The sequence below is a fragment of the Pelmatolapia mariae genome, linkage group LG7, assembly GCF_036321145.2.
Source record: "Pelmatolapia mariae isolate MD_Pm_ZW linkage group LG7, Pm_UMD_F_2, whole genome shotgun sequence".
Lineage (NCBI taxonomy): Eukaryota > Metazoa > Chordata > Actinopteri > Cichliformes > Cichlidae > Pelmatolapia > Pelmatolapia mariae.
The window spans coordinates 55,586,955-55,605,213 of record NC_086233.1 but is presented as its reverse complement, the minus strand read 5'-3'; the positions used below and the strand labels follow the sequence as shown (position 1 = coordinate 55,605,213).

The 18,259-nt window shown below is 39.5% G+C and overlaps 1 protein-coding gene across 10 annotated transcripts in view; it reads left to right on the top strand.

Annotated features, from left to right (window-relative positions):
- The window catches only part of shank3a (SH3 and multiple ankyrin repeat domains 3a), a 194,432-nt gene that overhangs the window by 142,383 nt on the left and 33,790 nt on the right, over positions 1-18,259 (top strand). For all 10 annotated transcript variants that reach the window (XR_010094399.1, XR_010094398.1, XM_063479829.1 and 7 more), the window contains one exon: positions 9,495-9,608. Coding sequence is in view for 8 of the 10 variants with exons in the window: in XM_063479829.1 (XP_063335899.1) it covers positions 9,495-9,608 (114 nt within the window). In the remaining 2 variants the exon portion in view is untranslated. The remainder of the gene's footprint in view (positions 1-9,494; positions 9,609-18,259) is intronic.

Sequence of the window (18,259 nt, the reverse complement as noted above, 5' to 3'; positions counted from 1 at the left end):
TTGAACCAGAATGAACAAGTGTTTTGTCGACACATAACAAGCAATTTAGTAAAGAATCAGTTTTAAATATTTAGATAATTTGTTACAAGCAGCCTGTTGCAAACATTTCCCATTGCTTTAGCTGAATCTTTGAGAAATGCCAACAATAACAGTGTTTGACAGGCATAAAATAGTATTTTTGCACTAACAAAGTGATTCCCAAAGAGCTGTTAGCTGAAAATTTGGCACATCTTGGCATGGTGAATGGAGAACAAAAGGCAGCCAACATCCAAAGAAGAGCTTTCAGTGTTCCTCAAAAAGCCTGGAGAACTATTCCCGATGACTACTTAAAGAAATTATAGGAAAATTTGCCTAAGAATGTACAGGTTCATGTTGAAGAATAAAGGTGATCATACCAAATATTGACTTTCAAGGTCATTAGAATTGTACAAACCCAATTATATACTGTATTTCCATGTATTTTCACTACACCCTTTTTTGTATTGGATTGCATTAGGTTTCATCAATGCACCAAATAAAGTGGCCAGGAAGCGTAAATACACTTAAGTCTATTTAGATCAAGTCTTCACATTTTTAACTGATGCAATTAAAGCTGCATTTTTGAAACTGCAAGTCACTTGAAGTTTTTGTCTCACACTCTAGTACCTCCGAACACTGGTGATCAGAATGTGCTTTTTTGTTTGCTTCTCTTAATGCCTAAGATTCACAGAGGAAACAGAATAAAGGAGCACAGCTCATAAAGTGAACAGCAGGGAGCAGCAACAGGATGGTGAAAAAAATTACAATAGCTTGTGTTTCATCAGAAAGCTCCTGGTTAGAACAGTTTAAATGTAACTGTTATCGACTGTGAAACAAGCTTCTACCAGGCAAAGCGTATTCACTCTGTCTCATGGTATTTCTGTCTGTGTCCCTATGCTATTATGCAGCCGTGGCATGTGACAGCAGACTTATGCAGACCATCATTTTTAATGTGACTCTTTTAGATATTTGACGGCCTTAATTTATGCTGGCCCAACAACCAGCATTAATACATGCAGACTTTGAAAGTAAGAGTGAGTTACAGATCACTTTATAGCTTACTTAAAAAGAATTATTACTGCAACACTCCAAAAAAATTCAGCAACAAATGCAATATTTAATAATGCCATCATACCATTTCATGGAAATCAAGGTGTACTTTGGCTTTGGCAAATCTTCTGTGGCATTTCTATCTGAATCAGTGTGAGTGCATCAGTGGCAGAAAGCCATCAGCCTCTCTCAGAACAGCTGCATCCTTTGTCTGCTTCTGTGGGCAAATACAAGAGTTTGACGCAGCACCCCGTTACCTGGGAAACATGTTTGTGTGTGTGTTTTTAAAAATCTACTCATTTCCTAATCATCTGTCATTCACTGATTCATGAAAACGACTCTCAGTGGTTCATGTGTGTGTGAGGAGGGGGTTGTTGGTATAACGAGGAACAAAGGCAATGAGAGGCAGAGAAACTAAATGAATGACTCAGCTCAATGCATTAGAATGACACAAATCAAGAACTAAAATGAGCTCAATTACTTGCCAGAGACACACTGATAGAAACACACTCGAACAGGGGTGCACTGAAGCCAGCAGGCAGGGTGTGTGAAGCGTATAAATAGCTCTGCATCCTCACTGATGCTATTTTTAAACCAGGAGTCGTGACGGTCTTAACGGAGGGCAAAACACAGTCATAGCACGCACAGACAGAACAATACTGTAAGACTTTTCACCACAGACTTTTTGGACAGTCATGAATAACTAGGCGTCTGTTGAAACATGGCTTTTCCTCTTTGTCAGCTTGTGTATGTCTGGCTCTCATCTCTCTTTGTCACTGCTAAATGCAAGCCTCTGCCTGCCACTTAATTTGCCTTTGTTTCATTCTCGGGTTCTGTTATGCTTTTATCTTTTCTTTCTTTTGGTCTCACTTCATGCTTAATTTGTATTGTGTTTCTTTAAAGAATTTTTCATTAAAAGGCTGGCGAGGAGCTGCACAGTCTACTGTGGCAAGATGCTTTGAATCCCTACGAGGCTTTAAAATATTGTATGTAGAGTACGGTACACTCCGCCTGAGCGTGTTTAATAGCCAGTCTGTGAATTTTTAAATCTATCAAATGGTAAAATCTGGGGTTTTGCATATACAGTAGCTGAAACACTCCTAATGTTTAGATCAGGGGTCGGCAACCCTGGGCTGTGGCACGCAAAGGGTTAACTGATGGCACGACCATAGCTGGACTGGCCATCGGGCATACCGGGCATCTGCCCGGTGGGCCGATGTGATTTTTCGTTTTTATGGGCCGATGTTTTTTTTTGTTTGTTTGTTGTTTTGTTTTTTTGTAATGGTATAAACAATGAAAGGTGGTGGATTGCTGGAGCCACAGGTGTAAAAGCTGCTGGTCATGATGTCGGTTTGGTTATCTGGTGAGAGGGAAACATGAAGATGAAAGCAGGAGATGTCCTTACTGAATCATCAGAGCTGAGCAGGTGATGGAGAAACAGGTTTACCTTTTAGGTGACATGAATGAGTTGAAGGGAAGTTATCAACTGTTTATGAGAGACAAATAACACCAGGATCCTTTTCTAAGTGGCTGACAGCTGGTAACTGTGCAGGGGCGGGTCTAGCAAAGTTTTGCCAGGGGGCCAGGTAGGGCATTAACAGGGAAAGGGGGGCACAAAGAAATACTTTTCTTTCTTATTCTCATTTAAAATGTCTAGCTGTAAAACAAATAATTATCCAAATCTTACAACCAAAGTTTTTATCTGATGTAAAATGTATAGAAATCATACATATACCAACAAGACAGTGTAAATCACTGTCACAACAGCGTTTGTTTTCATTTTTGTGAGGAGACCATAAATAGCATTTGCATTTTCTGTTGTACAGTTCATTTGCTGTTATGGATAAAATGTGTCTTTTTTTGTTTCAAAATAGCTGATAGCTATTCGCTGATAGCTGCCAACATCTGCGAACAAATATAATTCTGTCAAGTTGTTCTATATAGTGTGTAACTGTTCATATAGAGCATTATTAAATTTATTGCTAATGCAATCATATGGCACATTGACTTCTGAGGAAATTTTAGACGGCACTCATCATCGAAAATGTTGCCGACCCCTGGTTTATGTTGCTTCTTTTTTAGACATGCGCCCTCCACCTTTAACCAGCTGTGCCATTCCTCACGTAGTGACAGTATATCCATAGAAATCTTTACTTGAGTGAGTTATTCTGATCAGTAATCCTGTGGCCAAAAGCAGCTCATAGTTGTGAAGGTCAAAGGTAGAAAAGTGAGAATGCAAAAATACTGCAACCTAGAATTGATTAAAAGATTCAGAGAATAGAAGACATTTCTGTAAGCCAGTATTCAGAGACCCTAATAAGCCAGTACTGGGGCATGATTGTGTAGTGGTAATCGCTGCCTGGGCTCGGGAACATTTCTGAACATCATTGTCAGTTACCAGTTTGTCACACCATGCATGAAATATAAACTAAATGCAACAAAGCATAAATAGAGAAGATCCAGATTTTCTGTCTCCTTTGGCAGACCTGAGGTGATTTAAGATGATCATCCTGGGCTGACGTGAAAAACTGTACTGTGGGCTGGGTAATAAAAAGAAATGGTTTTTTTTGGGAAATGATGGACTCTATAAAGATTAAAGGGACAGTTTAACTTGTTACAGGTATCAATGCAAAGATAACTGACACAATTGTGAATGCACCATGAAAGCTGAATGGTTTATACTGGTCTGTAGCATCATGTGTTGTCATCTAGAGAACATCGTTTTCTAGGAAGTATTTGTTTATTTCAGCAAGGCACACAAAATACATTTCACAGCACCACCCACAATGGCTTTAAATCAGAACTGCTTGCAGTCAAGACATGTCACCAGCTAAAAATACCAGCCAAATATAAAGCTGTTTGAGAAAAACAATTGGAACTGGTAAAATATTTTGCTTTCAAAGCTATACCAATTGTTATTGAGACAAATTAAGAGGGGATATGCTTCCTAAAGTTTACAGAGAATTAACAACGTAACTTTAAGTACATAATTTCACAATATTTCATGTCCCGTGACTTCTTATACGTGCTGTATGTTGTTATAATCTATTGCCATTAAAGTATATTGTATACAAATAATTTCTGATGAGCTATGAGATTCAATGAAATATGAAATTGTTGTTTAAGTACAATACTGTAAACAGTTGGTAAAAGAATTTGAAAGCCAGATAAAAGGAGAGTAAAAATGTTTCCTGTCATGCAGATTATGTCAAATCTTTTTTTTCTTTGTTTGTGTTTTTGTCTGTTGGTTTAAGAAACAAAACAGCAGGTTCTCAGCAGGTGGCCTGTACAGTCACAGTTCCTCAGTGCAGGGTTGGCTTTGGCATTTTAATGCAATCCTGCACGATCACAGTTTGTGAGGTTATTTAGGATTTCAGAAACACTGAGTTATCTGTTCGTGCCTAATCATTTATCCACCCACAGTAACTTATAGAAGAATTAAATGTGGTTATTTGGCGAGGTCCCTCCCCTTTTCATATAGTTTTAACATATATCCATGCAAACAATAATCATACAGCAATCACTACCTGCTATTTTTTGGTTCTGAACTGTTCTTTAGAGATAGCAATGCACATAAGCATGGTTGGTCAGCAGTGAGGCAAAATGCCTGGTGCTACTTCTTTCAACAGAAATCTATGTACTTTCCTGTTTTTTGACCATTTCACATACAACATGCATTTTATTATTGATTAAATGAAATCGAAAACATTTTTGTCATTTTCTCTTTTAAAAATTTCTTTGGGTGTCCATAAAAATGCATGTGCATGCATGTAAGGGTACTAAATTTAAATCTTCTTCTTTTGACTCCTTCCTTCAGGAGTCACCACAGCAGATCATCTCCCTCCACACTATCCCTGGCATCTTCTTCTGTCACCAGCCCTCTGCATGTCCTCCTTCACTACATCCATGCCTTTGTCTTAAGCAAATAGTAGCACAATTTCCACCAGCACCCTGCTGGCCAACACCATCAGTGGCAGTAATTGTTAACTCGGGCCCCGACAGATTCAGTGGGGAAATCTTATTGATTATCCGCATGTTTGATTTGGGATAGATTTTGTGCCAGCTGCCCTTCCTGACACAACCCTTCCCATTTATCCAGGCTTGGGATTTGCACTAGGAGTACACTGCCTTGGGGCTCTGCCTGTAGCTGTGCTTCTTGGACATAAATTTAAATAATCATGATTATTATTACAAATTATGACCATTAGCTTGTCAGTGTGCCCCTCTAGCACTTGGTGCCCTACATACAGTTGTAAAGAGTGTGTGTATATAGAAAAGCAGCACTGTTTAGACCTCAACCCTGCTGTGTTCCTCTGGGATGAACAAAGTGAGGTTTCAGTATGACTGTGCAGGGAATTCTACATTGCAAAATATTCCCCTTTAATGCATCCATCTCCACTTTGTAGATTTAGAGTAGTAGCACAACTTGCAGCTAGTTTCTTAGTGTGAAACCATGTGTGCAGTGGTGTGTTCATGTGAAACTGTGTGTATGAACGAATGTCACCACATGCCACTCACACTGGTTTACCTGTGGAGGTGATTATGACTCCGTGTGGCAGGTCACGCCTAGCAGTCATACAGCTGAGATAGGACTGACCTTTCATCATGCAGTAGAGTGAAAGGCTCATGTCCAGCTGAGGTGTTGATTACAGTGTGTAGCACAGTGTTGTTTATTTAAGCCATGAAAGACTTCCACAGGAAGCAGGACACTGTTTGGGATTTCATCAGTGCATCTAAAGAACCCCAAAGTGAAATTCAACACCAGCAGAGCTCAAACAAACAGAGAGTCACATTTTGACCAACTGGACTTATAATGCAAAAAAGGACATGTCTTTTCACTTAATTTATCTTGCACTTGCTCTGACACATTGTAGAGTGAGACTGTTTGTCAAAAAAAACAGTCTCACTCTCTAAAACTTGACTGTACAGTAGGGAAGCCTTTTCCGAATGCTGTCTTGAACTGTGGCTCACCATTTGGCAGTTGTAGGAAAGCAGACCTTGTTAATCCAGCGCAGATATGCGCTGTTTGCATTCCTTCCTGTCACTTGGCTTCTGTGTGCTCACATCTGGATCACAGGGACAGCTGTCATTACAGCTTTGGCAAGTGACAAAATGTAGTGGCAGTGAAAGGTGGAGAGAACTCACAAAGCAGGGAGCTCTGGATGTTATGCCAGATCATGTGCTCACATGCACTTTTGTTTTGGTGTGTGTAGCGTAGTACACACACATTTTTTGTGCCCCATGTAAACAAAATCCAGTAACCGTGATATCTGTAGTACTAGTTCTGTTAAAAACATGGTACCATTTAACACTTTAATTGCCAAATATTACTAGCACTAACTATATAAATATAATAGCTATAGCTTTTATGATTAAAGGTGCTAGAGAGTTAATGAGATTTTGTTTAAAACAATTATTTTTTATCCTCTGTATTTAAACAAATTATCAAGCATGGCATGCATTTAATTACATCTATGCTTGTTCGTATGCACACGTTTTTGTCACTAACCTTTTTTTTTTCACTTACAAGCAATCAGTTGGATTGATTTCAGATTTCATAGTGGCTGGGGCGTGACTAAAGTTCAGCAAAGAAGGATGATTGCATATACACTGGCAAACATGCAGTATATATATATATATATATATATATAAAACAGTGAATTTTTCTTATAGTCTCAAACACTCAGTGGTCGATTCAGTCTGTGTTCTGACCAGAAATAGATTAGTAGTGTGGTATAAGAGAGTGAGGGAATTAAGTGAGGGCGGCCTCAAAGATCAATCAGAGGTCTCACCTTTTCTTTCATTTCTGTCATTGGGGAACAGAAAGCACAGCCAGCACCTGTCTATTGCAGCGACATGATTACAGTATAGGCAGGCACATTGTCAGAGACAAAAGGGTGGATGGAGGTGATAGCTGGGAAATTATTCCGAAGCTCAGAGAACGAAAGACTCGTATAGTAGAGAGAGAATAAAGGGTTTGAGAATGGAAAAAAGACAGAGTAAGTCTGTTCTCAGGAGACAGGTGGGGTAAAGTTGTGTTAAGCTGAGATCAGAGAGGGGGATCAGTCCACGCATCCTCTGTGTGCTGAGTGTCATGTTTTTTACAGCAGGGAGTGGGGAGTCAATAAACAGCCGTTCCTTCCTCCTCCACATCGCTTTCGTCTAGTGAGTAAGTGAATGTTGAGCCTGAAAGAAGCAGCTTTTAGAGGGGTTACATGTGTATACAAGTGAAGAGGCAGATTTTTTACAAAAATATGGGATAACCATACCATCATCATATTATTATTATGCAAACTAAGAGCAGCACAGTGGTATTGTGATTAGCACTGTTGCCTCCTGGGTTTTGACATTTCAGTTCAGTTCAATTCTGTTTTTGAATGTAGGTTTATTTATATAACACCAAATCACAACAACTGTTGCCCCAGAGTGCCTTACACTCAAAGGTAAAGACTTTCAATATTCTTGAGAAAACCCCAGCAATCTAATGACCCCTTAGAGCAAGCATCTTGTGATGGTAGGAAGGAAAATCTCCCTTTTAACAGCAAGAAACCTCCAGCAGAACCAGGCTCAGTGAGGTTCAGTCATCTGCCTTGACCATTTGGGTGGTGGGGGGAAAGGAGAGTATAGGGAGACAGGACAAAAGACAGACTAACAAAGAGAGATATTTAATGGCATGCTGCAGTAGTAGCACGTGGGACGTGAAAAAGAGGTGAGTAGAGAATAGGTGCTCAGTGTTCTCTACTCACAGTATTACTGAAGGCCAAGGTAATGTCATCCAAAATAAGAATCTCTTTTCTAAGCTTTTTTAGGAAAAAAACTTGGTTTTGTCTGAATTTGAGAGAAGAAAATTATGGAACACCCAGGCCTTTATATCTTTGAGTCATGCACATAGTTGAACAAATTGCTTTGTCATCCTTCTTCATAGATAGATATAGCTGAGTATCATCTGCATAGCAGTCAAAATATATACAGTTTTACACTGCCTGAACCCCGTGGAACTCACATGTAAAGATGACTCCCCATTTACATGAACACATTTAATGTAAATGCTCTGAAAGTTTCAAAGATTTCAGAGCATTTCCTTTAATGAGTTTTCTAATACCGGGCTCTAATCTGTGATAGACTGGTGACCTGCCCAGGGTGTACCATGCTTCACGCTCTATCACACACACAGGATAGGCTCCACCACACCTGGGAGGCCAATAGTATTATGAAAACTAATACATTTTCTAGCTAACTAAACTTTACCATTCCCAGAGGAGAAAATGAGAAAGTCTGCTATAAAATTAATACAATAAGTTTAATTTAACAGGGTTGGTTTAAACATCAAACTGTGTACTGAGGCACATTTTTCCACTATGGTCTGCTGCAGCCCATGTGCCTCTGAACATATAGTAAAAAAAATAAACTGGGGGTTGGGGGTCAGTGTGGGATTTCTGTAGATGTAGGCTAAGTCAAGTAAGTCATTGAGAAAATGTGTGTTTTATTTTTTTGCAAGATACAGAAAAGAATCCTGTGAATGACTGATATTTGAACATTTACTATCATTTCAGTCCAGCTGGCTGCTTCTCAAAGTGCCCCAGGTTACACCACCATGACATGTCCCCATGCCAGAGTGGAATATAGTTGGAGGAAGCAGACTACATCATTTAGCAGACTGTCTGCTGGCTGCAACATCACACTGGCGTATCCTAGCAACCAGTTTAGAAGAAGGGCTCACTCAGGCAAAGCTTCAGTTCCAGCTGGTGATCTCTGAGGAGCGTGTGTTTGTGTCCGTGTATGTGTGTCTGTTGGCTTGCTGGGATAATGGATGAGTGTTGTAGAAATGAGTGTGCTGGCTCAGTCCTGCAGGGAAGATCAATATCAACTATACATTCATCTCTAATTACCACAGCGGAACTTAGAAGGGATCTCTTTCTTTTTCCTTCCCGCCCTCTTGTTCTCTTTCACAACCTCTACTTGGTCTTTTTTTTCCGCCTTTTATTAACTCCCACTTCTTTTTTATCATTCCTTTCCTCTGTTTTAAAATATCAGTTTGTCCCTCTATGACATTTTAAAAATTTAAACTTAGTTACTGGTATGAGGGGAAATGAAAATATGTTGCCCTTGGTATGGTACATAAGTTACAGACCAGTATTTCTGCTTCCCAATTTCTTCTCTTTGTGTCAGTGGACTTTGTGTCGGTGTGTGTTTGTGAAACAAAATCTTTCACTCCTCTCCTTTCTTCCCACTCCCTGTGTGCACACTTCATTGTGTAATTTATGAAGAAAGAACACAAAAAAACTAAATACCTCAGTTGGTTATGTGGCCCTTTGTCCTTTTTGTTCCCTTTCCCAAGACTCCACAACCTCACAATGATGACAGCTAAGGCTCATTTAATGAAATGTTTGACTGATTTAGTTCCCCATACTCTCTCTCTTTGTCAGTGCTCAGCATTGGGGAAGGAGGTTTCTGGGAAGGCACAGTCAAAGGGAGGACAGGATGGTTCCCAGCAGACTGTGTGGAAGAAGTGCAGATGAGACAATATGATCCACGACTAGGTAAGACATCTACATGCACACTGACACATACATGCATGTGCATACTGTGCACTGATGGTGTCAGAGTCTGACAAGTTATTATAATCTTGCTCTAATGGTCAGAGTCCTGTGTAGCTCTCTTTGTGGAAACAATAGTGTAACATCTGTGTCTCTGTGATGTAATCATCAATTAGTTGGAACTACCCTGAAACCAGAAATGAAAAAAGGTGCGCTATAAATTAATTGGCAATTACATTTTTTTAATTGACTGTAAACTGCTTTCATTCTAATCACTCTCTTGATTTTTTTTTATCATTTAAAATTTCAGGCTTATTAATTAAATGCCTGTGCCAACTATAGAAATTCTGTCAAAAAAATATCTCTCCTGTAAGTTTATAAATGTTTTAATTGATACTGAGGTGTCTATTCTCGACATCAGATTGTCAGTGTTGGGAAGGTTTAGCCTGCTTTCTGTTTGCTGAAAGTCTAGTCTGTCTCACAGATGGCTGTCAGACACTGTTCACCTGCAATTCTCTCAAGTAATCTGCTGACGACTGGATTGCTTTGTTTTTAAGAATCCACTAATTCACTACTTTCTCCTGCTAAAGATGTAAAATAGCTCCTAATATAAAGTATAAGATGTGATTTGAAAAGAGAAATATTTCCTTGATTTCATTCTGTGCTGCTGTATCATCGCCTGCTGCCTAAAATTAAATATTGATCTTAATGATAAATTCTGAGAGGATTTAAGTAATTTGGGGAATACTGAACAGCAAATGCCAAAGTAATAATGATATTTTTTATACATCTCCAGGATATTTCACTATTACATGGAAATATTGTCCACAAAAAGCATCACCCACCTCTGGCAGTGTAAATACAGTGTTAAGGAGTAGTAGTTACAGAGAGGATACTTGGGCTGAAATGGGTTAGTCACTGAATCCACTTTGACTTCAGGTTGGTCAGATTTTTGCGGGATGTCAGTCCCCTGCTGTCTGTATGTCTACCCTGCACTTTGTAAATAAATGCAAAAATAAAGCCCGTGTTTGTTGAGGCAAGGGTTTTAAGCACCCAGTTGTACTTCAGAATTATACTTCAAAAGTAAAATTTGCAAATAAATAAGTAATAACAAATAGTAAAAAGTTTATTTGTTCCATATTCCCAACTGTTGCAAATATTTACAGCTGCTTTGACAGTAAAACTGTATCATCAATAAAATATTCTTACAGTAGCAGCTGAGGTAAATCTTTTGAAAATGTCTAAGCTGCCTGGAAAGACGGTTATGCAGATGCCGGAGACAGTATACTGGCAACAGAGTACTTAAATCTAACCTTCCCTTTTCATTAGTTGACATTTGACTGTTGAGTTTTCCACCAAAGATTTTCAAGCTTTTAGGGGCACTTGATTAGTGCATAATTAAATGCAGGTGTACTGCAAAGCCTGAATGGTTTAGCCTGCGTTAGAACATGTAGTCAGGGTTTGGATCAGAGGAAAATTCTCATGAAATTTAGCAGTCAACTACAAGTTAATGGCAAATGCCTCCTGTATATTTTCCTTATTTAAAAAGGTTTGCTTTTAATTTTCAGTCTTAAAAAGTATAAAAGCATTGTGCAATAGAGCTGTATGTGAATGATGTGTTATCATTTGTGGAAAGCCCACATGCACAAAAACATACATACGCATTAGTGGTTTAAGTAGTATTTCATGCTTATCTATTAGTTTTGTTAAATAATTAACCAAAACTTTGAAAATTGGTTTTGTATGAGAGTTTTATGGAGGTGAATAAATCAAACACGTGTAGCCGAACATCTTTTAGTCTCTGCAGTGACACTAGTTGTGGCTGAAGGCTTCATGTTTTCAGACTGTCAGTTGGTCCATCAGTCATATAGGTCAGGATCACACTGAGCTCACAAAACTTGTTTTGCTAACCATGATGAAATTTCATTCAAATGTCTAGTGGGGGAGGATGATAACATAAAGATCTTCTATATCCAAAAGGTCAAAGGTCAAGTCTGCAGAGAAGTAGATTTAAACAGTAAATCGATTGTTTCACAGAGGCTCACAGCCAGAAAGGGGTAATTCTAGAAAGAAATCACTTTCACTCCAATTACCCCAAAATGCACGCAACAGATTAACAGTCAGCATTTAGCTGGTGTTTGTATTGTTTCATTTGTTTGGCTGCCCATTTTTGTACTAGTTTATAAATGTCTTAATTGATACTGAGGTGTCTATTCTCGACATCAGATTGTCAGTGTTGGGAAGGTTTAGCCTGCTTTCTGTTTGCTGAAAGTCTAGTCTGTCTCACAGATGGCTGTCAGACACTGTTCACCTGCAATTCTCTCAAGTAATCTGCTGACAACTGGATTGCTTTGTTTTTAAGAATCCTTTCACTACTTTCTCCTGCTAAAGATGTAAAATAGCTCCTAATATAAAGTATAAGATGTGATTTGAAAAGAGAAATATTTCCTTGATTTCATTCTGTGCTGCTGTATCAAATATTACATGAACTTGACGCACTTTAGTATATTCTTCCTTTTGTAGTAGGCTGCACAAAAATGGCCCCTACTGGCCCACGAGCAAATCTTTGAGTATCACGTCACTGACCCGAACAGGTAGGTATGTTAACTTTAGATACGGTGACAAAATAAGGCTATTAATCCAATCTTAAAGTATTAGAGGTAGCCTGTTTAGGAATAAATGACTCTTAAATGTGTCTCAAAATTATATGTAAGTACTATTTTGGCACTCATGTGCACAGTAAAAAAAAAAAAAAAGAAGAAAGAAAACTTACCTACCTTTTGCGTTATGAGCCTAACACAACAAAATGAAAAAATAATTATTAATGGTATTTGCCAACTCCACTAATAAATCCTTGGGTTTATTTTTGCTTTTTTTAAATTTATGTATTTATTTTTATCATTATTTATTGACCTTTACATAAACTCATGGGGCTTGAGGAATACAAGCAAAATGGCATGAGTCCCCGATGTTTTTAAAAGCTAAAAACAGTCTACCAGTAAAACGTATTGCAGTAGTATGGTAATTGAATGCATTGCTGTTTGGCTGTAACACACGGAGATATTACAGGAACAATAAATAAAAAAAGACCACCTAACAATAAAGCAGCCCCTGCCCTGCAGTAGGTAATAAAATGGTGTAAAACTTCTATATTTTTTGCCATGCCATTTTGTGTGCTTCATAATTGACCTTCACATCCATGTTGCAGCATTTAAAGACAACATTGTAAACTTTTCAAACAACTCAGAGTACTTCAGATTAATGTGAACGCATCTCCATTTAGACTGTCGTTTAATTAGCAGATGGCACATTTCGTTTAGTGCGTTCCCAGGGGGAACAACATGTGCAGTGGGGTTGCTGGATTCAAATTTTTGTGCAGCATCATAAACAAATATCATGGAAACCATCTGGTCACTGGGTGAAAACGTTTACCTTGGCATAAAAGGCTGCAGCAGGTTCATAGAGTGGAAATAAGGCAAGGGCATTTTTGGTTGTGAATATCATCCCCTTCCTTGTGTGTTTGTCGTGCGTCTCCTGGGGCCTATTTCTGGAGCAGCTGGGGAATTTTCCTTTTTTAAAGGGGTTGTTGAGGGATTGAGGTTACCTCAGAGTAGGTGTGGAGTGATGAGAAAGGGCGGAATCTCTAAATACTCCATTTAAATGCATTGTGAGAAAAAGATAGGGGAAGGTGGGAAAGAAAGGGCCAGATAGCAAGGGAGACGGATGGTGGAGCATACTCTAAAAGACAGCAAAGTGGAGATGGCAGAGCGTGTCTTTCAGAGAGGAGGAAAAGAGGGAGGAGGGGAGGGATCTGATACTCAGTCCCACTCACTCATAAATCCTAAAAAACTCAGTACCTAGAAGTCCTTTTCAGAGCTTTGAAGTGATGTCTACCTTCCCCACCAGTAAATAGTTCTTTTTCTTTTATTTAACCGGATGCTAATAATTATATTTGCCTATAATTATATAAATAAAAATAAATTATGCAGTACAAGACAGGCATTTGATGTATCAGTGATTAACATACAATTTCTGAATCTACTGAAGCATTTCAAAACTAATCTCATCTTCATCCCTAGATTCATGTGCAGTACAACAGCAAGACAACACAAGATGACATAGTAACACACACTGGGACACACTACAACACACACAGTGGGTTGTTTATCTGAAGGCAGCCACTCAGGCATCACTGACAGTAAGGGCAATATGTCTCGGCCTAGTGAAGCAGGAAAGACAGCCCTGTCTACAATTAAGTAACCCAAATACCATTATACACGCTCCCTTTCTTTCACTGTGCCATGAGTCGTGAGGTCTAAACTCAAAAGAAAGCCCCCTTATCTGTCTGTCCATCATTTCTCTGTTTCTTCTGAGAGGTTTGAAAGAGCAGTGAAGATGGAGGGAAAAGAAAAAATGATGTTGAATGGAAAAAAATGAGTTGTTTAAGTCAGGGATGGAGGATGTGAAAACAGAGGGAGAAAGTGTGAATGACCATGTGACAGTTTAAGCCATCACCGACTCTCTGGCTGTTATCTGTCACCACATGGCTCTCTGCTCTCAGCATGGAAAGAGCTACCTGCAGCCAGCAGTTCATCTTCAACCAGTGCTCAAGGGGACAGAGAGAGGGAAGTGAGACAAAGGCTAAGTGTAGAAGTCAAAGAGGGAAACAAAAGCAATAGGAAGACCAAAATATTGATTGGATTGATCTACAGGGCCCTAGTAGTTTTGTGTGTCTGTTTGTCAGTGGGTTGTACTGTGTCAGTGTGTTGTTATTTTTCGGGTTAAAAACAAAACTTTGAAAAGGAAAGGACTTTGTTTTCCAGCGCTGCTGAGAGCCTTGAATCATTTCAGTAAGCAGTAAGCGACTCCCCCTCCCACATACACACACAGATGCTGCTGGCCTGTATCAGGGGGTTAATAGTAGATGTTTACCCGTGTTAATGGAGGGAATAATGATATGAGTATGAACTGCTTTTCCCTTTCTAATGATGCTAACAAATTACCACGCCACTCATTTTTAGCAGTGGTACTGTTAATCTGTTGGCTACCATCTGTTGGGCTCCTGCAACCCGCCAGCCTAAAGACCCCACCCACCATCCTGCTATCCCCAAAAGAGAAATCAACATGCAATAACCAAAAAGACCTAAAAAGTTGTGCCTAATGGTAAATGAAACAGCAAGTTGTTTTTGATCAGCCTCAGTTTCCATTATATTAGCCTTAATTTTCTTTTTTGCTGCCCTGCAGTGTCAAGTGTCCTTAAGGAATTAGAGGCACACGCACTCACACGGGATAAAATGCACATTTTACTCATTGATGGGATAAGCAAGGGCATATTTTTCAGCGGTTTTATATCTTAACAAGCGTGCAAAGTTTTATTTCTTTTCTTTTAGTGCTCATTCACTCCATTCCCTTGCTCTCCTCACACCGCGGCACAGTTGAATGACTCACAGCCGCATGAATCAGCCCAGTCAGATCCAGCTTGAGCTATTTTTAGCCTGCCCATTAAGAAGTTTTGGAGTGTGTCTGCACTCCCCTAGAATGCTTAAACATCAGTGTTGCTGCGGCAGCTGAGACTGACATGAACAGAGCATCACGGAGGGTAGGGTGGAAGAGAGAGAGGTAAGGAGCGATAGGGAGGTAGTGCAATGGGCTGGAGAGGAATCACACAGGAAGTCATCTGGTCACAAGTGTGGAATTTTCAGCACAATTTCCCCTTTGTAGCTCGGTTCTGCAGACATATCTGAGGTGCAAGGGCAATACTGTAATTATCTGTGTCTGCTTATTGACAGTGTTTGATGATGCAATATAGTATAATTTTCTTGGCATTTCAAAAGATTCTCAATGCTCGGCTTTGGTGGTGCAATTGTAAATACCGTGCAGCCTACTTTATATTATTGAAAGATCATTGTCAGTCAGAGGTATTCGTTTTATAGTTTTCATATTAGGCTAGAAAACAAGGTTGTAATAGCTATATCAGCCATATTCTTTTGGAGGATGAACCAAAGCAAAGCTCCGCCGGAAACAGGAGACAATCCTGTACACTTGGAACAACATGCTACGATTTAAATATAAAGCCTCAATGAAAAAAAAGGTTAACTCAGTGATTAATGAATGACGTCAGTTGTGGAAATGATTGCTCTTGAAGCACTGGGACAAAGAGACAGAAAAGGACAGCCCACACATAAGCAGGAAATGTTCTCAAAGTCCTTGAGGACTACAAGAGGAGCCGAAGAGGATTCAGTGAAAGAAAAGAGAAGGAGACATGTAAATGCCTGTGTTGTGTAGCTTTTCCCTAATAGCTTATGAATGGATATCTGATGGTGTGGCAAGTGAGCCATGGGCGTAGATTTGGCTTGGACGGAAGGGACATGTCCCCACCAATATCCAGCGATTATTGAATTGTCCCCACCAATAATTTGATCTCTTCGAGTAAAGAAAAACAAACCCGATAGAAAGAAAAAAAAACGATCTGTCAACGTCTCATTCACCTAGCGGTGCAGAAAGAGTTAAATTACGTTCTCTACTGGAGTCCTACCTCATGTGACAAATATGGCCAATGTGATTGGCTGTGCCTTTCAGGGAGCTCTGTTTAGTTTTAGCAGCGGCAAGCCTGCGCTGCGAGGACCTGCAAGGAGGAGAGGAGGATGGCAGCAAAAAGGAAGAACCTGGATATAAGAAAGTATTTTTCAAAGAAACCTGTAAGTCACTTAAAGTCAAGTTCACTCATAAAATGTGTCCATCATAATAACGTTACAGGCTATGCTAGGCCATACATGCCAACCCTCCTGATTTTTCCTGGAGAATCCCGAATTTCAGTGCCCCTCCCGAAAATCTCCCGGAGCCACCATTCTCCCGAATTTCTCCCGTTTTTCCACCCGGACAACAAAATTGAAAAACCATATCCCAGATTGGCCCAGCCAATTCCAGTTTCCAACAATGGCTACTACTACTGCAGCTACTTAGTTTTAATATTACTCTTATTACTCTTTCTGGGTCGCAAAATAAACTTTTAACATATTTTCGGGTGAGAATGTAGCTGTGTAAACTTCAAATATCTGAGCCGGGGAGAACAGCAAACTCCCGGCACATCGTTTTCAAACCCCCGCGGTCTTTCGCTACTCAGGTTAAACGTGATATATAAGTCACTTAACTTAAAAATGTTATTGTTTGGCCTTTTTCAGTGTTTTATTTGTTCGTGAGTAAATCGGTTTGGCTGAGATTAAAGTGATTAGATTAGATAAAACTTTATTAATCCCTCTATTAAACCTCCGGGGTTTTCACACAGCTGAATAAACGTCAAACAGAAAACTGATTAAACAGAAGTGTGAGATGGTCGAAAATTTACACCAGCGTCCGGTTATATTTTAGACAGCAAGGAGCAGACGGTGACGTAATTCTGAAGGCTAGACCGTCCAATTTCACAGTCACTCATTTCCGGTCTACCTGGCGTTCGGAGAACCCGGCCCACTTAGATCGCGAAGGCCGGGTCCTCAGGTGGACGCAGCCTCTGAATTTGGACACCCTGTTGTTGTGGCCGATAAATAAACATTGTAAAATTCAAGTTTTTTGTATATATATGTATATATATATATTTATTTATTTTTTCTTTTACCTGTTGTTTCTTTTGCCATCAGAATTGTTGTCTAAAGGCAAAGAAAGATGCCCAATGGATTTACTTTACCAAATGGACCATCCCAGCCTTGCCATATTGGTCTATTTGATTCACCTTTGCTTTTATTGTTTATTTTATTTTCATTTGCTGAATACGGGACAGACTTGACTGGGGAAAAGAAACGGGAGAAAGAAAGAGGGAAAGAAAAAGAGCGGGGAAGAGGGACGGTGATAAAGGGCAAAAACCAAAGAAACAAACAGAGGTTTTTTGTATATATATGTATACCATTTTTGTTATCAAGAAGCAAAGACAAAAAAGAAAAAAAAAAGAAACAGGGCAGGGTGCGGTGGTTGAATCATCCGTCCCCACCAATGCCAAAACCAAATCTACGCCCTTGAAGTGAGCGCCAATTATGCCGTATGTATGAAGCCTGTTCTTTCAATGCATCGCTCTGCTTTGAAAATGAACAGTTGGAGCTCAAGGACATCAGCTGCTGATCAGCTTCTTTTTTTTTCCTTTAGGTTTCATTAGGAAAGATGTACCGGCATCTGTTTTGCTACTGTCAGCTGTTACTTTATTTTATTTTACAGCGTTCAGCAATATCCCAAATACACTTAAGGAGATTTTTTTTACATGTTTAAATGGCTTCCTCTTTCTGGAAAAGCCTTTCATCACATTCAAATATAAAATTCATGAATACAGTACATATCGTATCCTCATGAGAGTGTTGTAGGACTATTACAGCTTTTTTCTCCTTCCCTTTCTCTTTCATTCTGTAATCTTACCTTTTCCCTGTATGTTTTTTTTCTGTCTTTTCAGTTTTTCATGTTATCAGCATTTCAAGGACAGGGCCAATCTTCGCTCTTCACACCTTGAGTGTCACCCTAACACAATAAATATGAATGTTTTTGTGTGTTAACAAGGCCAGTCAGGCTGAAGACATGTTGGTAGCACCTTCTTTCTTATCACACACTTCCCTCTGCTTGCTGCAGGAGACAAGGAGTCGCTGTCTTCAACCCCCCCCCCCCCCCTCCCCCCACCT